This window comes from Electrona antarctica, assembly GCF_951216825.1.
Source record: "Electrona antarctica genome assembly, chromosome: 10".
NCBI lineage: Eukaryota > Metazoa > Chordata > Actinopteri > Myctophiformes > Myctophidae > Electrona > Electrona antarctica.
The window spans coordinates 29,945,626-29,973,072 of record NC_136791.1 but is presented as its reverse complement, the minus strand read 5'-3'; the positions used below and the strand labels follow the sequence as shown (position 1 = coordinate 29,973,072).

The 27,447-nt window shown below is 43.4% G+C and overlaps 1 protein-coding gene across 2 annotated transcripts in view; it reads left to right on the top strand.

The window, feature by feature from the left end:
* LOC306931334 (phosphofurin acidic cluster sorting protein 2-like) overlaps positions 1 to 27,447 on the top strand; it is a 76,857-nt gene that overhangs the window by 8,413 nt on the left and 40,997 nt on the right. For both annotated transcript variants that reach the window (XM_079512686.1, XM_079512685.1), the window contains one exon: positions 19,460 to 19,547. In XM_079512686.1, the coding sequence (XP_079368812.1) occupies positions 19,460 to 19,547 (88 nt within the window). The remainder of the gene's footprint in view (positions 1 to 19,459; positions 19,548 to 27,447) is intronic.

Below are 27,447 nucleotides of genomic sequence, written 5' to 3'. Positions count from 1 at the left end.
CACCTTTAAATCCTATTTGTACAACCGTGTCACGCAATAATTGCTAACATAGCCACAAGCTCACAGCATGTTGTGATTTGTAGTGTATAAAAGATTTTGTTATAATGTTCTGTCAGGAGAGCATCAGTGAGCATTAATTCTGCATTTGTAAACGTATCCATTATGGAAAAACGCAGATAAAAGGTCCTAATTGGAAGTCCTACTCAAGTACTCATCTCTGACCTTAATCTCACAGATTTAATGTTTGATTCACAATATGTCGTTGTTCCTATATGGAACCATTAAACTAAGATGCATATAGCCCACATGTCTATTTCAATAATAATAATAATAATATGAGGTACTTAACTTTGCTCTTTGCCCTTCCAGACACCCGTACCACCATTGGGCCGGACATTATGTCTCCCAGCAGTTGTGCTGAATTAATCTGATTTCATAACAGGAAAAGAAGATGAGCTAGTAATCTGAAGCTGCACACAGGGCCCTGTCTGCTTAATCTCCCAGCTCCTCTGGAATCATAAACAGTGACCTGTTGGACATCTCCAGGGCCCTCTAGGAATGTGACACAACACTGTCCATCTTGCTTCTGCTATAACATGAATATTGACAAATGACAAAAGTGCTTAGAAGCGGCTGAGTTACGGCCTGTTGCTCAAATCTTCATGATGTGTGAGTGGTCTGGTCAGAATAGAAGAAAAGTTTCATTGTTGATGAGATTGTGTTGGGTAGGTCCTACTTATTTCTCTGTTTGATAATATTTCTAGCTGATGGTTTTAGGGGTGTTCCATAATATATTGTTTTCCCTTTTAGGTGTGTCTCAGAGAACAAACTGTTTTCATTGTTGTTGTTGATGAGATGAAGTTGAATTATATGTCTAGAGTGAAATTATGTTAACAATCCAGGGCCAAAATACTGGGATTGACCTCAGAAACTGGAAGCTGAGAAGGCTGAATGAAACCAGCCAAGTGTAGCTGAGTGTGGGAGTTTTTCACACTGAATAGACGACGAGGCTTATTGCCAAGTTACAGTATTATAGCCTATGTGGGCTATTGGTCTAACCATCAGTATTGCTCATAATTATATCAAACAGGAGCTAAATTGTGTAACCAATTTTAAATGGCCAATTTGTTCTTAAGTTGGTGGTGAATTTGGAGAAAGATAATAATAATAATAACAAAGGGGGAAAAAAGCCTGTCTAATTGATGACATACGCTGGGGCGAACGCAGTTCATGTTTGTGTCTAATCATCTGGAAAAGATCCAGTGGACTTGGGCAGTCCTCTCTGAAGCCCCTCCTCTCTGCTCACAGCCTGATAGGACTTCTTATCAGTAGACTAAGCACCCCTTTCAGTTAGCTCACTTCACATCTCCTCCCGCTGCCCGAAATGTGTCAAGCTTGTCTTGGTTTCCTTCCCCTGACTTCCTGGAGGAGGAGGAATTTCCTTGGGAAACGTTTCGCATTCCTCACAACCAGAGGAGAGCTGCTAGAAAGTCCTAAGGCCCACTCTGCTCTATTCTCCACCCCTTTTTGGAAGCTTGTTGTTGACCTGCACTCTGCTTTCTAGAAGGAGGGGGCAATGCTGGAGCGGTGGGTTGCACATCCTCGTTGAGTGGTAGAAGGGGTCAGAAAGTTGGAAAAGGTTAGATTTAGCTTTCCCCTCCCCGCATCTCTGTGCCACAGAATTGGGAGCACTGCCAGAATTGAGCACTGTAGAATTGTAAGGTCTACACTTATCAAGGGGACTGAAGGGAGATCCCTCTCCCTGAGCCAAGAAGCGAGAGGCAAGGAAGCTGTCCTTTGACATGGGGGAGGATGCTGTCAAAATAAGCACATCGGAGGGGAAAAGGGAGACAATATTTTTCAGCTTGTCTTTTCTCTCGCTCTCCTCTTATTTTCCACCTCTCCCCTCAGGCATTTCCTGAGCTGTGTGTGCCAGCAGCAACATAGACATGTTTATTTCAAGGACAAAACACTCTGGCCTTTGCAGTACTGTGCAATGAGCGAATGCACATGACAAGCCATATAAAACATGTGTGCTACTTAAAGCATAGGCTATTCTATTACACATGCATGCGTGCACGCACGCACGCATTTCGCGCACACACACACACACACACACACACACACACACACACACACACACACACACACACACACACACACACACACACACACACACGCATACACACACACGCATACACACACACGCACACACACTTATTCACTCAACTCAAGCATATAGAAACGTACATAAACTAATATAAATGTTGCCCTAGTGTAAAAATAAACTCTGTTAATGTGACTTCACATGGCACTGCTGTAGCTGTACAGTGGGATGTACTGTATAGGTACAGTAGGAGGTCTGCAGGATAAACAACGCGTTGCAACCTTTTCCGTACTCTGTGAAAATAGTCCCAAGTTAACCCCTGCAATTAGAGTTGATCCTTAAACACTTAAACCCTGCCTATTTCATACTTTGTCGTACCGCGGAAAAAGCCAGACTAAAAGATCACAACGTTCAAGAAACAGGCGATCTACAAGGTCACAAAGCAACAACAAAAAATGTCTATTCAAAAGCTCACAATGATTGGACGCATTTCAAGGTGAAAATAGCCGTGCCACACACAGGGCAGGCTTGCATTGTGAACTTATAGATCTGCTACAACACTGTTTTTAAATAATTGACTATAATGACATGTCCAAAATAGGGACACCAGATTGAAAGTGGTTAAGGTGCGTTTTAGTTTTAGTCCAGAGTATTCTCATTACAGCATTACTCATTCGAACTTCTGTAGATGACAGTATGGAGACGTGCAGTGGGAGGCATCACTGCAGCTTGAGCTGTCATCATCCATCGTCATGACACGCACGCACGCACGCACGTATGCAAGCACGCACACACACACCCACCCCGGTTAATTCAACTGGGAGTAGCTTTCTGCTAACATGAGGAAGGAAAGAAGATGCCTTGTCTGAAATAATCTGCAGCACATCTTGACGTGTCTCTCACTCTCTCAGTCCACCAGCTGTCACGTTCAATACAGTTTCAAATGATTCCATCCCTTATCTCCCCCATATGGGTCACATCTGTTCCTGACCTTCGTTCTCCTCTTCATCTAAATGAACATGTTGCACTTTAGTGAAATCTGTCCGTCTGATGCTGTAGCTCATCAGTGTGCCATTGTTTGTATTCAGCCTTTTTGCTATTAGCCTTTATCACAATGATCTCTCTATTAGTTCACGAAACCTGTGTCTGCCTGTCCTGTCCCAGGCATAACTCGCAATTGGATCGGGAGGTCTACGGAGGACGCACCAAATCTGATTGTTTGCAGGGCGTGCCATGGGCATTGGCTTCCCTGATGTCAGCTTCATGGATTGGCTGAGCTTTGTGTCAGATTTGTGCCGCTTGCCGCGTTAATAGAACCAGTATTTTTTCCGACTAGCATGGTCCAAGTTCTAATGAAACCTTGCCATCTTCAGTTTCCACTCACCTTGACTGTACTGATGTTAACATACTTTTGCTTACATAATTATGAAGAAAAACAAAGTCTAGAGTACACTGAATCATTTGGAGACACTAAGCCAGCAGCGGAATGAGCTGTCTTTCGTTTTGTGTAAATCTTCCCACATTTAGCAAAAATGTGGGGGGAAAAGAAAATCCCCATTTTCTCCACACACTTGTAGTCTTGTCAGAAGTGGTCATTACTGACCCCTACTGGTTGTTCTTTGGACTGGGTGGTGTTGGAATCCACAGCTTCTTTCCACCGGCCAGTGAGTGAGGAGCCTCACTGGGAGGCTGTAGCGTGTGCAGAGGGACAATCACCCACCCTAATCCGCACAGTTAAACCCGCCTACTGAGAGGAGCCCTGACCATCCTCTAGGAGTCACTGGTGTCGCACCACCACTTATACAGCGTCCGTATTCTGTGGCGAACATCCAGCGGAAATAGCATGTCTACAACAAGGTCACTACTACGCATCACAATACGATCTGCTATTTCCGGCGACAAGATTCGGTGTAGCAGAAGTAAATGTAATCTACACAATTGCAGATTAAGAAACACTGTATGTAACTATGTAATTATGTATGCATGAAAGGCAAATCATAGAAGTAAAATAAATCTCTGTGCACATTTGATCACATTAAGGCAAGACCAAGCTTTTCACAGGTTAAGACTGTCACAGAAGGTCACACAAGGATTAGACATCTAGCCTTAATCTGTTCACTCATTAGGGCAGGTACCCAAACAACAAACTGACTGTACTGTCTGTTCTGGGGTTTGTTTTTTTGGGTGGGGGGGGGGGGGATTGCTGACCTTATTGTTTCATTCTTATGAATCTTTTGTTTTGTTTCTTGTTGTACCTCTCATGTGTTTCATAATCTCGCTGTTGCTAGGCCTGACATAAAAATTTCAAAAATCCTGACAGTTTTCTGAAAAACCTTATGTTTCTGTATCAGTGGTGCTCAATATTTCACATCAAGGACCCCAAAAATGATATGTAATATGCCCCATCTGAAAATATGTTGTTCCAGGGACCTCCGCAGAAGCAAAGATTTGAGTTAAAATGTTCACTTGAGTCTGTAATAATATATATGCAAAGATTTGAGGCACATTTTCACGATTTTTCAAAAATAGCAGACCTACAAGAGCTTGTAGATCTGCTATTTTCGAATAGCTAAAGTATAACATAATGCATAAAACACAAATTGTTGGGAGTTACTGATGCCTAAAAGCTCCCAAAAGGTCATTGTTCAGTTTTGGTGTGCTGTCCTTCCTATCCACTGTCACATGTCATTCACATTGCTTTTAAGATGAATCGTCTTCAGTGATTTCTGAAAGGATGAGCACAATAACATCTGGCTTACATAAGCCCTTTTAGCTATTAATACTGCTTTTCAACATGCAATAATAGACATGCTGTTTTGCTACTTTCATGTATCCATGCTCATAAGCTAGGAAACGGGGGAAAGGGAACACGTGTTCCAATCCTTTTCATTGGCTAAATATTTATAAAACCCACAGACAGACTTTACCACTTTCAACCTGGAATCCCTATTTTGGCCATACAACTTTCCAATTGTTTTTATGTTTTTTTTTTTTTTTAAATAGCCAATCGACATTTTTGTGATCTTGTAGATCTGCTACGTTCACTTCTCTAATTTCGTGTGATGCTGGCATTACAGTACAAAAAAAGGCATTGATTGATTGAAAATTCATAGAAACATGAAATATGAAGATGTAAGACTTCTGCCTGCAGTGCATAGTGACGATATTTTTTCATGTTTGTATGTAGGCTAAACTGTAACGTTAAACACTGTAAACAGTCAGGTGTCGGTAGCGCCTGACTACGCCTGACGGTTTGAAACATGGGACTAGTTCATTCAAGGCTTCGCGGTGTTGACAGGCTTTGCTTTGTGAGTAGGTCAGACGGCTTATATTAAGGTAGACTCTAGTCTATGTGATGAGCTTGTTGTTCTCCAGTGGGCAAGGTGCAAAGACAGTTTGGTTTTGCACAGACAGAGCTGTCTTAATTGGATTATAAAGCCCAGTTAAAACCGTCCTTCCGTATCCCAGCCCAGTGATGTAAATAGGTTTTCAATGTAATGAGTCCCGGGATGCAGGGATGGTCTTTTAGAAATGAGTCCCAGGGACATGATGAGTCCCACTTCAACGACGTTAGGAATCATATTTTGCATATATTTACAAATTGCAGCATTTAACTCCCATTTCATTTTATATGGTTATAATGTGGTTATATTCATGTAGAAAACAGAATACGAAATGATTATTAGAACTAAAGCTAGCAAAATATCGCCATTTCTTTTTTATGTGTATTATATTTACTGTACATGCAGAGTACAGTAGTGCATCCTGTGGATGCAGAGTTTGTTGTTTTATTGTGTCCCTTAACAATAAACTGTGTTTTGGGATGCAAAATGCACCCTATTTAATCTCTGCAGCCATGTAGAAATGACTCATACCCAAGTCAAGGGCAGGAGGAGCAGTAATGAAACTGTGAACCTGTTGGCTGGAAGATATCGATGAGAGAAAATATGCAATCCGATGATAAGACCGTAAACCTCTATTATTGATGAATTCTCTTTTTAGCGTTGGTTGAAATGTGAAGTGCTTCTATTGGTTTAACAGATCTGACCTTGGCTTCTTAGCAGGCTGCAAATGCCAACACTGGGTCAGGTGCATGATCAGCTTTCCTAAAAGGCTCGAAATTAGTATTTATCACAAACACAATTCATAGGAAATTACAAAACAATCATGTTATATGTTTCAGTAGTCGGCAGTGCCACGACTGATCCATTTCTATACGTTCTATTCAGCGGTTACTTAACCCATTTTGACCTGAGATCAGATTCTAAAAATGTCTTCTACATCCTGACAGTTTTCTGAAAAAGCTATGTTTCTATGTCAGTCGTTCTTCGATTTTTCAAAAATAGCAGACCTACAAACTCGTAGCGCGCCACTCGGTGGCGTGCTATGAGCTTGTAGATCTGCTATTTTTCAATAGCTAAAGCATAACATAATGCTAACACCAAAAGGGGTTCCCTTAGTGGATATGGTTGTCATCATAGTTTGCCTATTATGATATGCCCAGAATAGAGATGCTATAGAGTTCAAATGGTTAAAAGGCTTGACATCATTTGGGGCCATCGTATTAAACCTAATGTTTTATTTTCTGATGGGAACTGAAGTTGATTAAAAGTTCACCAATGATGGTGGACATTTAATTTCCTAACATCTGTTGTGTAAGTCAAATGTGAACTGGGTATAGCCAGGGATGTCAAATGAATGGCTTCCTCCTCCTTAACTCATCCAGAGAATAAAATCCCATCCAACATATGGCCAGGCATTTGGTACAGATGAACTAGATATTGATATGGTGGAGTAACTTATCTTATGCATGTAGGAAGCCTAAATTCAAAATCATTCTTTTAACAAAAGTATTTATCACATCTATAAGAGTGCGCCACAACACATCACGCTGTGAGCTTGTCCATCGGTTTGCTGTGTGTGAGTGTGAGAGTCAGTCAGTCAGTCAGTCAGTCAGTCAGTCAGTTCTTCATTACCGATCATGTAGATTGGGCTAAAAATATATATTGAACATCTCCAAAATAATGCACCTTTAAAACTTGTCTCTTCAACCTCCACTGCTGTCATATCAGTCTAAGCACTGCCGGCTGGAATGGAAAAAAATAAATGAACAAAAAGTGTATAAGGTTGGAACCAGTCATAAGCACGAACAGACTGTCCGTGCTGAAACTCGTCTCGTAGGGGAATGAAATATTCAGGGGAAGTAGCTCTTAAACAAGTGCATACTTTATTTGGACTCAATTATGCAGCTAGACACAACCCAAGTATTAAATGGCGGTTATGAGTGAACAAAGTGCTGGTGGCTTTTTGTCAACATGGGGCTTTCACTGGAGCCAAAGGGTGCTTTTCTATGACCTCCCCCCGGCCCCTCCCCAGAAATAGGCTTGTACCATATGCACGGCATTATGTCCAAGCATGCTTCCTGAAGAGAGAATCCAACCTGTAACATTCATGACAAGGGCAGAGTATTCGAGTGAAAGCACATTGAAGGCATTGAAAGCCTCATTTTGAAAAAAAAAAGTTTTTTCTTTTCTTTTTCACCCCCTCTCTCTCCCACACAGACACCAAACATAGACGGTCTCTTTTTCATTCAGCTCCCGGGGTTACGTCACTCACTCTCTTGTCCTCCACTTCCCCCCTTTTTGTGCCTCTGACAATTGCTGTGCAGTGATCCGAGGGCATGGGACTGGCAAAAACATCATCTGGAATGCTGACCAGGGGGAAAAGAATTGCAGAAAAGTCTGTTTTTGTTTAGGCAGCATGTCGTTCAATTCAGCGGCTCTGCTTGGCCCGAGCTGTTCCTGATGTCATGCGGAGTATGTGTGCCGTGTAACATGAGAGGAGACAGCAGCTGTTCTGTCAGCACTGGAGACGTTCCAGATAGCAACTCTTCTTGGGCTGAAACGTTGTTTCTACCATGGCAGAAATGAATACATGATGCGAAGCATCCGCAGGGTCACTAGCTATACTGGACGGGTAAATCAAGTATCTGTGGTTCATTCTGTTCACCTGAGATAAACATATGGGTAACGCAACGTCTAGGGTTGGAATCCGGAGGTGGAGGAACCGAATCCAACATTGAGGAAGCGGAATCGGTTACTTCCATTACATTTGAAACCGTTTGTGAAATAGTTTTTTATCACACTGTCAGAGCTGGTATGATATGATATAGTATGATATAGTACTTTATTGTCAGTTCACACTGAAATTTGTCTTGCGACCCAGCAGCCAAGTATGCAGAACACGTATACACACATTTGACATAACACAAAGAGCAAGACAATTTACATACATAAAGACAAGAGCAATATCCACCGCCTAGATTACCCTGTGGCTACTACAACTCCTGATTAAGCCTCAAAGTCGACTGGTGGACAAAGGACCTCTTTAGTCTGACCTTATTGTATGCTGGTACACCATATCTCCTTCCTGAAGGTAGCAACCTATATTCTCCATACAACACATGCTTAGTATTAGAGGTGATATTCCTTGTGTGTGGACTTCACGTCTGCTATAACATCTACCATTAAGAACCATTAAGGGATCGGACCGTTAAGAGGGAATCGTTAAGGAGCCGGAAACGGTAAAATCGGATCCAACCCTAGTAACGTCAAGCACTCAGTCACTGACGACCAATGTTGGCAACCGTATCCTAAGTTAGGATTTTGCTGTGACATGATTAGTTGCGAAGTCCTGTGAGACTCTTAACATTTTTGCTTTTGCTAAACTGGTCCTGAAATAGAGCGGTCACACATGATTGCATACCAGCATGTTTGGGATTACATTTACATTTTTTTTTACATGTTTGTTAGTTAGATAAAAGTCTACAGTGGCCACATTCTGTATGTTGACACTGTGGCTCCATTGGATTCGTACAGTTAAGACCCTTTTTTGATGTCCCAATATCAATGCAATTTAAAAGGTCTCCCACTGTATGAACACGGTTGCCCTGGCAACCAAAATAACTATTCCTTTTTCCCCGTATTCACATCCTCAGGCTCTGAGATTTTATGATAAGGCTTAGGGTCTGGGGAGTTAAGCTCATTTTGGGGCATTAACTGTGATTTCACAGTTGTGGATGCTTCCAGTAGCATTATGACTTGACTCAGTCAAAAGACTGACACTGAACACCTTCTGGCAGAGGACAGCGGTGCCTTTTTAGGCTATGGGCTCCATTTTTGTCACCGCTAAACCCCTTATCCCTAAACTTCTTTGCCTTTTTTTTTTTTTTTACTATTTTGAAAAACATTTTTGAATAGTTCAACTAGCCAATCCACATTGACACATTGTGATCTTGTAGACTGGTCATTTTAACTATTCAAAAATGTTTTGCAAAATAGTAAACAAAAAAAAGGCAAAGAAGTTTAGGGATAAGGGGTTTAGCGGTGACGAAAATGGAGCCCGATATCTCAGTCGGACATGTGGATGGAGGCCTTGCAGTAAACTAGCCAACCTGAGACTCAGGAGGTCACAGAGGGGGCGATGAAACAGATTATTGACTGTGTGAACTGTGTAATGCCCCTGGGCGTTACTCCCTGGCTTTGATCTGCCTCACACAAATTAATTTTGGTCTCCTTTGGATGTCCCACTCAGACTTGAACCGATACAGGTGGGCCAAAATTAATCACACTTCGTTGCATGGCAAGGAGAGCGAGCGTTCAGACGTTCACTAATATCGGCTGGCACTATTATTGACTTGTTTGTACAACGCCGGCAGGCTTGGAAAATTGTAAACGTTAATGCCCAATCTGTCAATCTTTCTTCCTTTTCTTCCGAGGTGGAAAGGTACCTTAGATCAGGGGTTCTCAACCCGTGGGTCGCGACCCCTCTGGGGGTTTCCCAAAATATTAAAAGAGAACTTTATTTTGCAACTGAATGGCTGGCAAATGGAAATGAAGAGTTTACATATAGTACACATATACACCTTCCTTAATGATTATCTGGTTTCAGTATTTATTTATGGTGTATTGTCTCTATTATTAAGGTTATTGTAGCAGTCAATTTATATTGGGGGTCGGGAGGGGGCGGGGCGGGGTCCCGAGACACTGCCAAAGCATCTCCGGGGATCCCCGGCCAAAAACGTTGAGACCCCTGCCTTAGATGTCTTGTCTTCATTAAGCAATGCAGTGGCAGGCCTGCACTCCACTATACTTCGGCTTAGGCTTATCCCAGTCGACGTAGGTTAGTTACTACTTATATACAACGTAGTTACTGTGCAGCTAATGGCTGAGGTGGGCAGATAAAGATAAGATAATTCACCTGAAGCATGGCCTATAATCACAGCACTCTCTTATCTAAACCAAATATTTGTCCAAGGCTGCCTGATAAGTTGATTTGTTGACAGAGTACAAATAAATGTAAAAAAAAGAAAAGCAAAGAAAAAGAAAATCGGTGTGCGTGCGTAGTGCCTTTCTCTACTTTATATTATGTGTACCTGTATATTATTTTGTCATTGGCAGTTCTTAAAAAGAAGTATTGTAGGCCTGGGCAGTGGCCCAGGCACCTTGGCTGGTAATCCAGTCTGGCAGTGTGCCGCGGGTTCGACTCCCGATTCCGACGGCCTTTACTGCATGTCTTCCCCCCCATCTCTCTCCCCATTTCCTGTCAGCCTACTGTCTGTCCCTCCATAAAAATATATAAAATAAAGGCGAAAGCCACAAAAAGTATTGTATATCGAGGCTACAGGATAGTTCTAACAATTGATATCATCATCATCATCATCATTATTCATTAGAACAGGCGTTTTAAGTGTGTTTATTGTGAAAACACACTAGCCCATGTAAAGCTGCCTGTAATGGTTTTGTTGGATGATAATAGACTAAAGCCATTGGCTGTTGGAGTGTTGGAGGTGATAGCAGTCGGTTGCCAGGTGATTGAAAAGCGCCTGGATTACATTTTGAATTAAGTGAAATCATTGAATATACCTTTTTAAGAAGCAGAGTTAAACCGGTGTCCGTGAGGTCAGATGTAGAGTTGCTGGCCAGTTCCATATATGCAGCGGTGAGCTGGCGGTAGGGCTGCCCGGGGCGCCACCCCGGTAGTTCTGAAGCTGCACGCACGCCCCCCCACATGCACAACAATTCGTGTTGACGGCACGCTCAACACCTAAAACAAAGCAGGCGGTGGCGCCGTCAAACCTAGCTGGCAGGCTCCTGTGTTATGCTTTGCATAACATTACCTGATGTTCTCACTTAGTATCACTTCACATCCTCTAAGTTACACTGTAGGGCTATAAACGGCTATGCAGGTAGCTTAGCCTAGTATTATTATGACGACTCACCGAAGAAGACATGCGTCCAGACTCCAGAGGAAACATTGTTTGTGATCGTTTTAAAACCGCTGTTTTGAAAGCAAACTAATGTAAGGGTGAGTATATGCAAAGGGCTTTTATATAAAACTAAAAGGAAAATAATAACAAAAATAAAAACAACACATTTTCAATGCAACTAATAATAAGTAATATATAATTACATGGTTGGTTTTCCATCATATAGGCCTAACTAGCACGAGCTGAGTGGCTACGTGCACATGCATGTGTGTGCACGTGACGTCATTCAAATACAGCCCTACTAGTTAAAACATCCACAGCACACCACTGCATATTATGGTCTTCACGACACTGAGGCGCTGCTGCTTGACGATGCTTGACGGCGGTATGGTTTTTCTCCACTGTGAATACGTTGGTGTTTCTTTAGATTACCTAAGTCGGCGAAACTCTTCTCACACTGTTTACAGTAGTATGGTTTTTCTCCAGTGTGAATACGCTGGTGTTTCTTTAGATTACCTAAGTCGGCGAAACTCTTCTCACACTGTTTACAGTAGTATGGTTTTTCTCCAGTGTGAATACGCTGGTGTGACTGTAATTGATTTGACTGATTGAAACTCTTGTTGCACTGTTTACAGATGTATGGTCTTTCTCCAGTGTGGAGACGCTGGTGAGTCTTAAGATTACATAACTGACTGAAACTCTTGTCACACTGTTGACAGTGGTATGGTTTCTCTCCAGTATGAATACGCTGGTGTGACTCCAGGTGACCGGACTTAGTGAAACTCAAGTCACACTGTTTGCAGATGTATGGTCTTTCTCCAGTGTGGAGACGCTGGTGAATCTTAAGATTACATAACTCACCGAAACTCTTGTCACACTGTTTACAGATGTATGGTCTTTCTCCAGTGTGGAGACGCTGGTGAGTCTTAAGATTACATAACTGACTGAAACTCTTGTCACACTGTTGACAGTGGTATGGTTTCTCTCCAGTATGAATACGCTGGTGTGACTCCAGGTGACCGGACCTAGTGAAACTCAAGTCACACTGTTTGCAGATGTATGGTCTTTCTCCAGTGTGGAGACGCTGGTGAATCTTAAGATTACATAACTCACCGAAACTCTTGTCACACTGTTGACAGTGGTATGGTTTTTCTCCAGTATGAATACGCTGGTGTGACTCCAGGTGACCGACCCTAGTGAAACTCATGTCACACTGTTTGCAGGTGTATATTTTCTTTCCTGTGTAACTTAGCCGATGCGTCTTTACGTCTCCCGCCTGAGTTGCATTCTTGGTAGACTGTCGATGACTGTCATATTTTGGTCCGTCCGTGTCTCCTTGTTTCCGGCTGGCTACAGGGCTGTTGGTTTGCTGACAGGCTGCTGAAGGGATCTGTTGTTTCCGGCTGGCTACAGGGCTGTTGGTTTGCTGACAGGCTGCTGAAGGGATCTGTTCATTCCTCAGCGTTTGGCAGTGGAGGTCGTCGTGGCTCCTCTTCACGTGTTGGTGGAGGAAGGTGGGGGCACAGGCATAACAGGAGTCTCTATCTTTGTCTCCCTTAGTACAAAAGACTATAAGTCACAGTGAGTGTGTTGGTTGTAATATTTTATATAATAGAGGAGGGCTGCTTCTTTTATACTATTCAAGTTATCCTGATGATGTCAGAGTGATGTGTCATCATTTCCATGTATGGAGATCCAGTTGTGATGTCAGCAGGTTTCAGCTCCATATATGGAGATCCAGGTGATGACCCTCCTATATGGAATACGTGATGTCAGACGTAGATGTGAGCCCTGTTATGGAGATCAGCCGATGATGTCAGTGTTGGTCCCCTCCATACAGTCGTGATGTCAGCTCCATATATGGAGATCCATGTGTTGTACCAACTTGGTTAATTTGCAAGTGTGACTCGCGTCACGGCAACCTCACCAGTAAGAATAGCCCTAAATATCCATATACGAATATTGATGACACCAGGGATCTCCATATATGGGCTTAATTGCGACAGCAGGTCGCATTTACTATGACTTGATCCCTGATTTACTATCATCGCTGATGATGTCATAGTGATGTCACGAGACCTGGGCACAATATATGGGGGCTTTCCCCATGTATGGGGATTTTGAGTGACGAAAAATGCAAGATTCCATAGTTAACTGCAACCTTCGGTCGCAATAATATTTTAATACTTCCCTGCCCCTACACACACGCACACGCATTTCCTCAACAATATTAGTATGATATCCAGAGATCAGCGGGAGTGAGCTACTGTAAATGACCTTGCTTGTTGCTTTCAGGTCCAATAGGTCACCGGTTAATGACGCCGCAGTGCTGCTGACCGACCGGATGCACTAATGGACTTAGATTGAGCAGTGCTGGCCGCGCTGCAGTGACTGATGCCATGAGGCTAAACCTATTAGGGTTTTCAGAAACCTACTTGACCGCATCGCCGTCCGTCACAGAATCACGTCAAAGGCTGTCAGTTGGTTTTGTAGCTGGTACTGTTTTACGCAGCTCTGCAATGCAAAAGGTTGGGTCCATTGTCTGCAACGTTGTGTTGCGTTATTAGCCCGATCTACATAAGTCATTTAAATGAGGCTTTTACTATATCAGGCTCGCTCTTTATAGTTGGCCTGTCTGTTTAACCAGCACTTAAATTCCCCTCACAGCATCCTCGACCCAGGAAGAGGAGCAGATAGTGACTGAGTAGAGACCGGGCAGGGAGGGAGAGTTTGTGAAAGACAAATTGACTTAAAGTGCAAACAACAGTGAGGATCGATAAACTCGGGCCATAACGATAATGACCCAACCGACCAAGCTTAACCAGTGCGAGCACTGAGACTGAGATAGGGATGTTTCTATCAACTGGGAAACAGACTCCATGAGTTATGCTCATTTCTGAGGGGATGCTATCCTCCCCTCCAATGTCTGGCATTCAGAAGAAAAATCACACCCGTGTGAAGTGACGGACGCTCTTATCGTACTACATCATCATACATCATCTCATTACGGCCAATCTGATTATGCGCCTTCGTCTTCTATGTTTGTGTTTACGCAATATTTGTGTTTACACAAACATTCAAAACTGTCGCTTCATTATCAATGGCAATTAATGTTTGTGTTAGGACAATGTTTGTGTTTACACATTTTAGTTCTTTATTTGAATCCACAAATTACAATACATTTTACAAGGAAACAAATATAACGGGGTTGACAGTTCATGTTCACTTAAGGATACTGCATGGCACCTCCTCCACACAGACAAACTGCCTATAGCAGCCGAAACAGAACAGTATTTGGCAAGTTGTTTGGCTTTGCTTTTTGTCATGCCAGCTATTCTTAGGCCACTCATGGTCAGTTTATGCACATGGCCCAGGCTTCCGAATATCAGTATGGCAAATCTACACACACACACACACACACACACACACACACACACACGCACACGCACACACACACTGTTGTCGTTGCATGCCGCGATGGCATATTGAAAAGTGGCACAGGTGGAGGAGGTGGACGGTATAGACCGGGCCAGATGGCTGGGGGAGTTTCACTTCCAGCCTGCACATGACACGGTGGAGATAACGGCACCTCCGTCTAATAAAAGACCTATCGTTCCCTGGGTGACCCCACAGCGCCTCCAGTCCTTTTAATTACATCTGAATCCACGTCCATGGAGAGCTGGGCTGGGCTGGAGATGAAGTGAGACCTTCAGCTCTGCTCGGTCTCTCTCTCTCTCTCTCTCTCTCTCTCTCTCTCTCTCTCCTCTCTCTGATTCTCCTCATAGTGTCTACCTTTGTTGTATATCTGTTTGCTTTCATGTGACTGTGTCATTCTGTCCATTTCTGTTGGCTTTTTGTTATCTTCACATCTTTCTCTCATCTCCCACCACTCGCTGTCCTTCATGCTGTGGCTGGCTGATGACACTCATGCTCACCATTGTGCCATGTGGACCTGGGCGCTACCTATACAGCTAAATGATGGACAGTTGGTAACCAAATGGACCCTTATAGATCTTTTAACTCTTGAGAGTGTAAAATGAAACCAAATGGACCCAGAAGGGTCTATTTGGTTTCAATTTGCATTTTTGCAATTTTTCATCTGCATCACTGAATTTACAAGAAGTCCACACAGTTCCGACCAGGTCCTTTCCCCGCCATCAAGCGCCCCGGCTGGCCAGGGGGAGGTAGTTTTAGAGACCAGTATTACTGCATGTTTTTTGTAAGGGTACCTATACCTACCCTAGGGGACACGGAGAGAACATGCAAACTCCACACAGAACGGCCCTTTTGCCAACGCCGCCTCGGGTATGGGCACTGATGACGCAGAGGAGGGAACACGCCCCCAGCACCCACAGCGTCTCCAGCGGGAATCGAACCCAGGACCTTCTAGCTGTGAGGAGACAGCACTACAGACTGTGCCACCGTGCCCCCTACACCATACATTTTTAAAGAAGTGCTAAACACTGGTTCTCCGTCACTTCCTTGTAAAATGTAGTGGAATGCAGCATTTGGCCCAATGCAGGGAGGGAGATTCCACATGGGAACACGGAGCACTGGGTGCTCAAGGCCTGCTGGACTTGGAAGTCTCACATTGCGGTCACTCAAGAGATGCAATCTGTGGTTTATTTGACCTCGTCCAGTGATGTAAATAGGTTTTCAATGTAATTAGTCCAGGGATGCAGAGATGGTCTTTTAGATGAGTCCCAGGGACATTTTATGAGTCCCACTTTTTGCCATTTTTTACAAATTGCAGCATTTAACTCTCATTTCATTTTATATGGTTATAATGTGTTTATATATATATTTTTTTTAAGATATTTTTTTTGCGGCTTACGCCTTTTATTGTTTTGTTTTTTACTTTTTTACAGTAGGCTGACAGGAAACGGGAGAGAGATGGGGGAAGACATGCAGTAAAGGCCGTGTCGGGCTCGGGAGTCGAACCCGCGGCACACTGCGACTGGATTACCAGTCGGGTGCCCAGACGGTTACGCCACCGCCTGGGCATGTGTTTATATTTTGATTGATTGATTGATATTCATGTAGAAAACAGAAGAAGGAATGATTATTATAACTAAAGCTAGCAAAAATAAACTAGAATAAAATACAGTACAGTATTGCATCCCGTGGATGCAGAGGTCATTGTTTTATTGCGTCCCTTAACTATAAACTGCGTTTTGGGATGCGAAATGCACCCTATTTTAATCTCTGCTTGTCCTTGGGAGAAATTGACTTGTTGGAGACTTGAGGTGGTAAGAAAAAAGAAAGCTGCTTAGATCCTCCCTACTGTAGCTCTGTAAATTCACAAATACATGTTTGTTTGTACCCCACACTGCATTCATAGGCTTTACAATACGTCAGCAAACCCTTTTACAGCCTCGGCATGAATGTGGAAAACCCAACTTGAGCTTATCCTCCTGTGGTGTTAAACGTAGTTTCAACATCTAGGTACATTCGCAGTTGCAGTCTTGCAGATTGTTTTGTTTTAGTTTTTTTTTTCATGCCTCTTATAGAGCACCGAAGTCCTGACGTCACTCACTCATCCCCTGGTTCACGGAAGTAATTTCTCTATGGAGAATAACATGGGGTCATCTTAAAATCGTTTCATATAAGCAATGTGGTCCAACAATAAACAAGCTGTCTCTGTGTTATTGTCAGGGAGGTGTCTCTGTGTCGTTTACGACCGTCAGTCACTCATATTTGATACCGTCTGTTTCTAGCAAAAATGTAACTAATTCAGCAGCAGTAACATTTGCGATTTTGTAACCCATTTTCACCCCTGTGTCAATTATCTAATGTGATCCTGGGCTCTACACACCCTCCGCCAACCTAGTTCCCATATATGGGGGACATGGGGAGAGCAACGGACTTGAACTCATGCTTCCTTCATGCCTGAGTGTCCAAGTTGCTCCTGACAGGGGGGAGTTTCCCTGATTGGACGTAGTGCGTGGAAGGAACAGGCAGTTTAGAGACCAGGATTACTGCATGTTTTTGTGAGGGTACCTACCTACCCTAGGGGACACGGGGAGAACATGCAAACTCCACACAGAAAGGCCCTTTCGCCAACCCCGCCTTCGGGTATTGGCACTGATGGCGCGGAGGAGGAAACACGCCGCCAGCACCCACAGCGTCCTGAGCCCTATAGGGATTACAATGCAAATAAAAAGTACATGAACCTCAACCCGGTGTACCTGCGCCCTCTACCGATATTGACGTCAGACTTCGGTGCAGCTCTATTGATAGACCAATAATTGTTTTTCTTTGTCTTCTACTTATTCTGCTTCACTGTCACATTATTTGTGCTTTAGGACTTGATGGAACTTGATGAATCAAGCATAGCCGGTTCTGTGACGGCAGCTGGGAAAGGACATGAATTGGTTGACGTGATTAACCTAAGTAGGGAGGGAGGGTGCAAGGCTTGAAAATAGCAGATGTGCAACAGTGCAAGCTCACAACGCATCACGCTGCGACACGACTTTCTGCACACGACACCGACACATAACAACGTCAATCAGGCTTGAGAGTCCATGACTCAGCCTTTTTTATTTATTTTTTTAGGAAACGGTGAGTGAAAGGTGATCTGTTTGTTTGTTTTTTCAGTGGCTGTTGCTGAGGCTCGACACGATGCGGTGGGGATAGAGGTATAAGTGGGTCAGGAGGAGAAAGTCGTGTAAACTTGGCACAGGAATGTTGTTGACGTCTTGCTGTAGTAGCCAGTTTGTTTTCTTTATTTTTTTTAGTTATAAGTGCTCTCTCTCTCTCTGTGTGTTTTTTGTTTTTTAAAGGTCAGGAAGGTTTGGACTGGAGTTCATAGGGAACTGAGCCAGATTTTACTATTTTGAAAAACATTTTGAAATGGTTCAACTTGCTTATCTAAATCGACATGTTGCGAGCTTGTAGAGCGGCTAAAAAAAGAGTAGATGACTAACTCTGGCTATTTTTTCTTTTTGGCAGAAATTGGTTGGCATGTCTGTCTGACTCCACTGGGAAGTGGGAAGTTGCATGCCTACGTGTTTATGGTCTCTAAACCACAGCCAAACCGAGTACTATAGACAAATAACACATTTTATTCTGACCCCTCCACGAAAAGGCCTCGTTGTCCTGACCCCTTATCCATCATTTATACATTATGGATAATTAGTGTGGACTTAAACTGTTATTCGTCTATAGTACTTTATTTAATAATGCTACATTGACTGTCTGTGATTGCACCCAGTACAAGTTGAGAAGAGGAAGCAGTCATTGCTCTTCAGTTCAGACGATAAGTTTTTCATTTTTGGAGATGAAGTAGGCAGAAAAACGTGATAATTGTTTGCAGCCAACACATGTTAATATCTGATTGAATATGTTAAATATTGTTTTCTGTTAATGTTGGCACACTAGGCTATAGTCACTAGAGTCCATCCATTATTTTTCCACATAACATGAACGGTCTACTTTACCATATGATGCTGAGACACAATGTGTATCAGTAAATAGCCCAAAGTGAAAAAATAATCGTAGTAGTGCTCCTACTTTTATTCAATACTGAACAGATGGCGTTGAATCACGATCACTCACTGAGGTCCCTACCGCCCCCCACCCCCCACCCACCGGGGTTGAACTGAAAAATGTCCCGCCTAATATTGAACCAGTTCAGATTGTTTCTACTGAAAATGAATTGGTTCTGAACCCAAATAGTTGGTTTGGAACTGGAACCAAGAAAGGCAGCCGGTTCCATAAAAGCATCAAGGTTCCAAGTATCTAGAACCAAAGTTCTTTTGGTGGAAAAGGGGCCTGAGAGTCATGTAAATGTAGCCTAATGTTATTCATTCAGAACAGGGAGAATAAAGAGACAAGTGGGAATACGATGTGGCAACAATGGGAGTTGTTTTGGCTTGAGCTTTAGTATTTCACTCATGATGCTCTCGTGCATCATGATCCATCATCCACATACGTTGCAATAAACAAAGGTGTGCTGACGTTAGTCACGACACTAATCTGTTATTTCTCATCTCTCCTTCCCTCCCTTATCCTCTTTGTTTCTCTCTCTCTCGCTTTATGTCTCTCCTACTGGCTTTGCTTTCTACCCACTGTCTCTCATGCAGGCTTTGCAGTCTCACATTGAAGAAGCTCATCGTCCTGAGAGAACTGGATAAAGAACTCAACTCGCTGTCCATAGCTGTGAAAATACAGGTTGGTTATATCGCACGTCAACAATGGCGAGAACGGAACAGAAAAGCCTGTTTTAATTGCAACATGTTTCATAGCAGTGTGTCACGGACGGTCTTCGGTCTTGCTATTTCACAACATTTTTGCCAAGTGTGCAACTGTCCTGCAGAATATAAATCACTGTGTATAGGTGCCTATAGACTAATCCCTCTCCGATTGACACAAACCCACTTAGCCTTTACAGGAAGCCCTTGAGTCACATCTAGTCAAGGCACTTGAAAAGGCAAAACAGGCATTGAAGTAGTAAGCAGGGAACATAAGTACGATAAGCAGGATTTGGCATCTTGTATTGATTTGCGGAAGCATTTCTTACAGCTTAAAGCCCCAGTGCCCATATTGCCCGTCCTCTTTTCCTGCGTCTTGTCCATCTAAAAATAGGAAAGAGTACTGTCTGTCGTACCCTGCCTCACAGGGAACATCTTGGCTTACCTCCACTGATCTCAACTGGCACACGGTGATTGTTAGAAGATGTGGGCGTGTGCAGTCAGACTCGGGTTTCATCTCGCTAGCCCATTTAGACCTGAGGACGATTCTACAAATGCCTTCTAAATCTTAGGTTTTCTTGAAAAACCCATGTTTCTATGTCAGTCGTTCTCAAACATTTTTGGCCGCCGACCCCCATCTGAGAATATGTTGTTCCAGGGACCCCCCCCCCCCCCCAGAAGCAAAGATTTGAGTTAAAATGTTCGCTCTGAAAGAATATATATTCAAACATTTGGGCCACATTTTCGCGATTTCCCAAAAATAGCAGACCTACAAGCTCGTAGCGTGGCACTGTGCCGCGCTATGAGCTTGTAGATCTGCTATTTTTCAATAGCTAAAGTTTAAAATAATGGTTAAAACACCAAAAGGGGTTCCCGCCCAATACACTCGGTAGTGGTCCTAGCAGTGGTTGTGAATATGATGGTCCACTGCCTTCTAAACAGTTTGGTTAAGTTTGGCGGGGGAGCGCTGAGGGCAGTGTGTGCTCCTCACAGTATGTATATTACACACACACACACACACACACACACACACACACACACACACACACACACACACACACACACACACACACACACACACACACACACACACGTGTGTGTGCAAAGACATGCAGTATACTGTAGTGTACATTATACAGTACATATACTGTACAATGTCCCCCATGGTGTTCATGTGGAAGCGGTTAACCCAAGAAAATTGCCGGCCATTTTGCTCTCGCATCATAACTCGAACGAACGAAACGAACACCCTGCAAAATGGCCTCTGTGTGAATAATATGGTCACTGACTTGATCGGAGTTTGATGTCCTTTTGCTGCCGAGTCATGATGATTCATCAGATGTTTCTCTGATATCAGTCGGCACCGTTTGGGGAGTTTTCTATTTCACGAAGCCAGCGTTCCTCTGACTGTGGACTGTGTAAACAAGGGTTGTGCGATTCATTTACACACCATGTCGGTGGTTCTGTCCCTTTTTGACGCTAGGTGCTGCTGTGTGCCACCGTCCTGTGTCCCGTCTATAACAGGGACCTTTAACCCATTTAGGCCTGACGTCGAAATTAAAAAGAAATCTTCTAAATCCTCCAGTTTTCTGAAATAAATATTTTCACGATTTTTCAAAAATAGCAGACCTACAAGCTCGTAGCGCGCCACTCGGTGGCGCGCTATGAGCTTGTAGATCTGCTATTTTTCAATAGCTAAATTATAACCTGTTTAAAACACCAAAAGGGGTTCCCGCCCAAAATGGGTTAAAGATGGAGGGGGGCCACTATATAAATCCTTACATTGGCTACCAGTCTCACAGAGAATTGATTTTAAAATGTTGTTACTTGTCTATACATCTGTTTGTGGCTCTGGGCCCAGCTACATCTCAGACATGCTGAAGCCATTATGAACCATCTAGAACCCTCAGGTCATCTGGGTCTGGCCTACTAATAGTTCACCCCATAGTTGGAACAAAACATGGGGAAGCAGCATTTGACTATTATGCACCACAAACCTGTAATAATATTTCAGGTTACATTAGGAAATCCCCAACCATAGCTGTTTTTTTAAAACATATTTATTGAACATTGCCTATCCCAATGATGTCTAATAACAGCTAGGTCTTGCCTTGGCTTTAAATTAGCTGTGTTTTTTGTTTTAGTTTTTATCAAAGCTATTTGTTCTAATGTATATGTTCTTTTATCTTAAGTGTAAAGTAAATTGTTTAAAGTGCACTGTTGCTAAGTACTAATATAGACTGAAGTAATTAACACCCCGATCGCCCAGGACGAAGTTCACCGTCCTTTCAATTAGTAACATGTTGTTACTAATTGAAAGGACGGAATGTTCCCCCCCTGTTTTGCCGACGAGACCGAAAATCTTTAAACGTTAATAACTCGTGGTCTAAATCATCCCGTCCAATTCTAAGAAAAGATCATGTCTTAGACGGCCCACCGTGGTCCAGTCGCTAGTCGCGGTAGATTTAATCATACCTTCCGTTGTTGTCAATCGGCTCTAGTGTTTTGGCTACATTTAGCTGCTACATCCACATCCGGGATAACATCCGGTGCGTCGGTAAAAGTGCTCCGCTACTATAAATCGCCGGGCGCTATGATTTAAGAGTAAATAACCCCGGGCAATCATGTGTAAAAGTGTTAAAGTGGGTCATGTTTGCATGTTTGGAATTGTAACAGCAATAATATATTGGTATTCCGATATTAACCTGGGGGCCGCATTAAGGTGGGGGTGTGGCCCCCGGCTTCCAGTTGCCCATGTATGGGCTAGAAGACCGAAGAGGGTTGGCAAACCAACGGGATACGCCGAGCAGTGCCAAGGAGTCATTAACTTAAGACGGTAATACACAGGAGAGTGTTATTGACTAGCGTGGCTATAAAGATGGCGGCCGATGGCGCCATGGGCTCGATGTATTTACGGTCCTTGTATTGTGTCCTAAGTCCGCTTTCTCCTTCTCATCATACGCCTTAATAAAATAAATAAATATGTTATGCAGTCATTTACCATTCAATTCCCAGTCCCTCATTTGCTCTCATCCTGAAGGAGAACGCGAGCGACCCGAGTGTGGCCTTGCGTCATCCACTCAGCCCCGCATTGTCTCCGGAGCGTGAAATCTGTCCATTTGTGGCTGAGCCGCCCGCAGGACAAACACAGCACACCACAGCGAGCTCCGCTAGGCTCTTCTCATGAAGTGCAGCTCGGGAAACTGGAGCATTAAATCCAATTTCCAGCAGGTTGGGCTGCAGAGGACAGAGACCCCATCAAGGAGATGAAGGGGGCACCGCAGCAGTGGGAGCGGAGGGGGAGAAAATGAGGCTTCTTTGTGATTTGGAGGGCTAACGAGAGAGCCTTGCGCACCGCATGTCAACAGCAAAACGCTGTCCGTCTCGATGTCCCTGAGGCTTGGTGGGGTTCAGTTGGCTGCGTGCACTCTCAGTCCATGGGTATCTAAACTATTACCCTTTTTTAGACCGACTCCCAACTTCCCAAGCAATGATAAAGTTGGCTGCAGTCCAGTGATTTTTGATGACGATTATAATGATGATCGATAGGGATGTCCCGATACATTCTTTTCGTTCCCGATCCGATCCTGATACCACAATTTCTGTGTTAGCCTATACCTATACCAGTATAATATTTATGATAATACAAAAAAGAAAATTACTTATTTTATCTCTTGCAGACTCCTCAATCAAATGTGCACTTGCAGTTTGGGCAACTCGAAAAGCAAACTCCACATGCCCCAACATTTTATTTACCTGCCATAGTGTCAACCCCTTACCCCTGTGTCGGATCGGTGGTTAGACTGGCATATTCGCCGATACTGATACCTGATATAATAATAATAATAAACTTTATTTATATAGCACCTTTCAAAAGCAAGTTTACAAAGTGCTTCACAACACAAATCACAACAAATCACAAAGGCAAAAAACACATGCGTATAACAAACATACAGAGCACAATCAATTTCAATTTAAAACAAAAGCAATCAAATGAGCACAAGCATTAGCCAGAGGCTCTAACAAAAAGCCATCCTATAAAAATGTGTCTTTAAGAGAGTTTTAAAAGTGCCCAGTGAGGTAGCCTGTCTAACTTCCAATGGAAGTTGATTCCACAGGTGAGGGGCCCTTATAACAAAAGCTCTATCACCTTCTGTTCTGAGTCTAGCCGTGGTGGTCAGCTGGAGGAGCAGCTGATCTTCCCATCTGAGGTTGCGGGTAGGCGCATAGGGGGGCACAAGGTCAGAAATATAAGACTGGAGATATGACCAAAAAGGGCCGATACCGATACTTTTCCGATACCGATACCGGGACATCTCTAATGATGGATCATGATGATGAAGATGATGATGAGAGTATAGCTCCAGTCTCCTGGAAGCTGCTTGTTCCCACTGGGCAACTCATCCCTTGTGTCAGTCTGCCACATTACAGACTGTCTGGAACACGCTATCCCAGCCAGACCCAACAGGCCTCCTCCTCAGACCAACCTGTCTGACTGATAACCAATCTGTTATCTCTCGCACACATGCTCCATTGCTGCAGAGTGCTCTGCTAACTACATGGGCGCAACACGAGTATGCACTCAGCCCTTTTCATCTGCGTGGGACTGGGGAGCCTCAGGTCGTGACGAGACATCCGCCTGTCCTGCCACCGGAGTGTAAAGAAACCCCCCTTGCTCCTCCAGCTACTGTCCAAAGCACTTTAACGTTAACATCTTCGATATGATACAGTTGTGCCGTGCGTGTGTATTGTGCATGCCCCCCCCCCGTCCCCCCCTCCCAACATCTAAATCTATTTAACACAGTAGTCATACAGTACATGGAGTCCTTGACCCTGAATCATCTCATGTCTCATCTGTGTGAAGACTGGACTCCCATGTAGAGGGAATTGTACATCCTTAAAATAGATATTGTTGAGAGTGGACTTGGGTAGTAGTGGTGGGGTACTGGTGGTGTTGCCAAGGCTTTCCCACAGGCGTTTGGAGCTGGGTAGAAGGGAGGCGTTGTTGCAGACTCCCATCGAGCCCCGAGAGACGGTCAGGAATCTTCAGTGGTGGAAAAAGTACTCGCATTTATTTAAGTAAAAGTATCAATACGACAATGTAGAAAATTCAAATTCAAAATGTAGTTTAGTGAAAGTACAATAGTATTGGCATAAAAAATGTCCTTGAAGTACCAAAAGTAGAAATTACTCACTGTGCAGAATGTCTCATTTCAAGTTTTCAGAAAATCTTTTGAAAATAGCCGATCGATAGATTTTCAAATTATTAGTGGTCGAAGTGGGCCGAAGTGGTTAATGTATGTTTTGTAATAGTAATCAAAATCTACAAAGTAACTAGTTACTAAAAGTACAATATTTGCCTCCGAGATGTGTGTGTATGTAGTGGAGTAGAAGTAAAGGTACTGGAAATTGGAAATACTCGGGCAAAGAAAAAAAAAAAAGACCTCAAAACTGTACTTAATTGCAGTACGTAAGTAAATGTACTTAGTTATTTTCCACCACTGGTTGTTGCAGACTCCCGTCAAGCCCCGAGAGACGGTCAAGAATCTTGCAGCGGTAGAGAGAGAGAGAGAGAGAGAGAGAGGACAACGAGTCCAAGCTCTCCCTCCCCGCGCCAAGGCTCCGTATTGTTAATGCATGTCAGGCAGTTTGAGAGCACTTGGCTTTTGTTCCTTGATTCATTGTACTAGCTACTAAGCTTGAGAAAAGGAGCGCTATACAAGGCCCGGCTTTGTGGCCCCTACAGTTAGTGACAAGGTTGGCCCGCCATGATTTAGCCCCCCCCCCCCCCACCCCCTGTTCTCTGTGCACAGAACATCCACTGTAGATACTGTCAAGGCTATTGCCAACGTGCTCCGTCATCGCAGCATATTGACTGAGCCATGATGTATAGACAAGAGATTATGTAACGGTTGAATATTTTGTGAGGCTTGCTTGGCAGAGATGCAGATTCTGTACGCTGCAAAATGCTGAGTGTAAAACATGTACCCGTAAGGGTCTGCTCTGTGCTTCTGTTACACTGTAGTATTGACTGGAGAAGAACACCATTGTTGTATTGTTCTGTCGTACACGGATGGTTGATATTGGACTTCATCCTTTTGGGAATTGTGATTCTTACTCTGTTAACCACGTTAACCCTGGCAACCCTATTTTGGAATTTGTTTTCCAATGTCTTTACGATAAACCGGCTATTTTCACTAATCATACTATCGTTTGACAAAGTATATGGTAGTTGTTTAAGAGGTTATGTTCAATATTCTGCGACAGTAGAGTTGCCGGTATCGGAGTATCTGTATCGGCCCCTGTAAAGGTCCCGACTCCTGATACTCTGACCCGATACCTATTTATCTGCCAGCATCCACTATGATCTGGAGATGGAAACGGATTATGTGAGGCCGCGCTTATGGCTTTGTTTGCTCGCGCTCCACTGTTCCTCGTGGCTGATTGATCTGACGGTGTTATTTAATTGAAGCATGGTTGTTTATCCCATTCAGTACGGGAACCCCTTTTGGTGTTTTATTAATAAGCATTATGTTGTACTTTAGCTATTGAAAAATAGCAGATCTACAAGCTCGTAGCGTGGGGGGGAAGGGGGTGGTCCCTGGAACAACATATTTACGGCCAAACACATAGTGTTTGGGGGTCCTTGAAATGAAATAGTTTGAAAACCACTGATATAGAAAACATAAGGTTTTTCAGAAAACTGTCATGATTTAGTAGAATCTGGTGTGGGTCCCAAATGGGTTATATGCCTGCTCTGTGGGCAGTGACTCTCCTCCTCTACCCCTCAGCGCCTCATTAGTACAGATGAACGGGTTCTTGGCTCCTTTTCACTTGTATGGAGGCTTATCTTGTCCATATCTAGGATTTTCAGTCATCCTTCTCTTCTCATTGTCAACATGTTTTGTAGATATGAAAAGGGGGGGAGGGGGGGGGGGGGGGGCAGAAGTATTTAACAAAACAAGCTTTGGTTTCACTAGACTTGACTCTCTGAAAATGTTACATGGTTTGTTATTTTTTGAGTGGTGCAACAGTACAGTACAGTACAGTACAGTACAGCACCACTCACTTAGTTTTTAGTTTTAGTTTTTTTCACTGTAACCATGGCTACAATACACAAGGCCTATATTTATGTTGTTTAAGGACTAAATGGAATTTTAACCACTCAGACGAGTCATGATGTGACACACTGTCCGCATGTAGGTCTGCCGTGTTTGAAAATGTCTGGACATTTAATGGCAGCATTGGCAGGCCCAAAATATGGAACGTCAGGTCGAACGTGGTTAATGTCAGCTACATTATTATTATTACTATCAGTGGTCAGTTGAATTAAGGCTATAGCCCTCCCTTGGCTTCCTGTAATGATCCCCAGTGCACGCCAACGTGTTTCAACTGTTTCTGTATCTATTACACCATTCAAACAGCTCTTTACACTGCCAGTCAAGCCAGCAGCATTAGGCTCTGATGTCCTGCCGGCAAGACCAGACTATTAACCCATTTTGACCTGAGATCAGATTCTAAAAATGTCTTCTACATCCAGACAGTTTTCTGAAAAAGCTATGTTTCAGAAAACATAGCTCTTCGATTTTTCAAAAATAGCAGACCTACAAGCTTGTAGCGCGCCACTCGGTGGCGCGCTATGAGCTTGTAGATCTGCTATTTTTCAATAGCTAAAGCATAACATAATGCTAACACCAAAAGGGGTTCCCGCCCAAAATGGGTTAATGGTTCTCTCTCCGGGGTATTAAAGTCAGATACAGGATATCCCTGTTGGCCCGTGGTGCTCCCCAAATCTTATTTTACAATAAGTGCAAGGCTATTTAGTTACGTGAACTAAGTCTGAACACTTAAGACGTTTGTGGACTAGGCTGGTGTGCTGC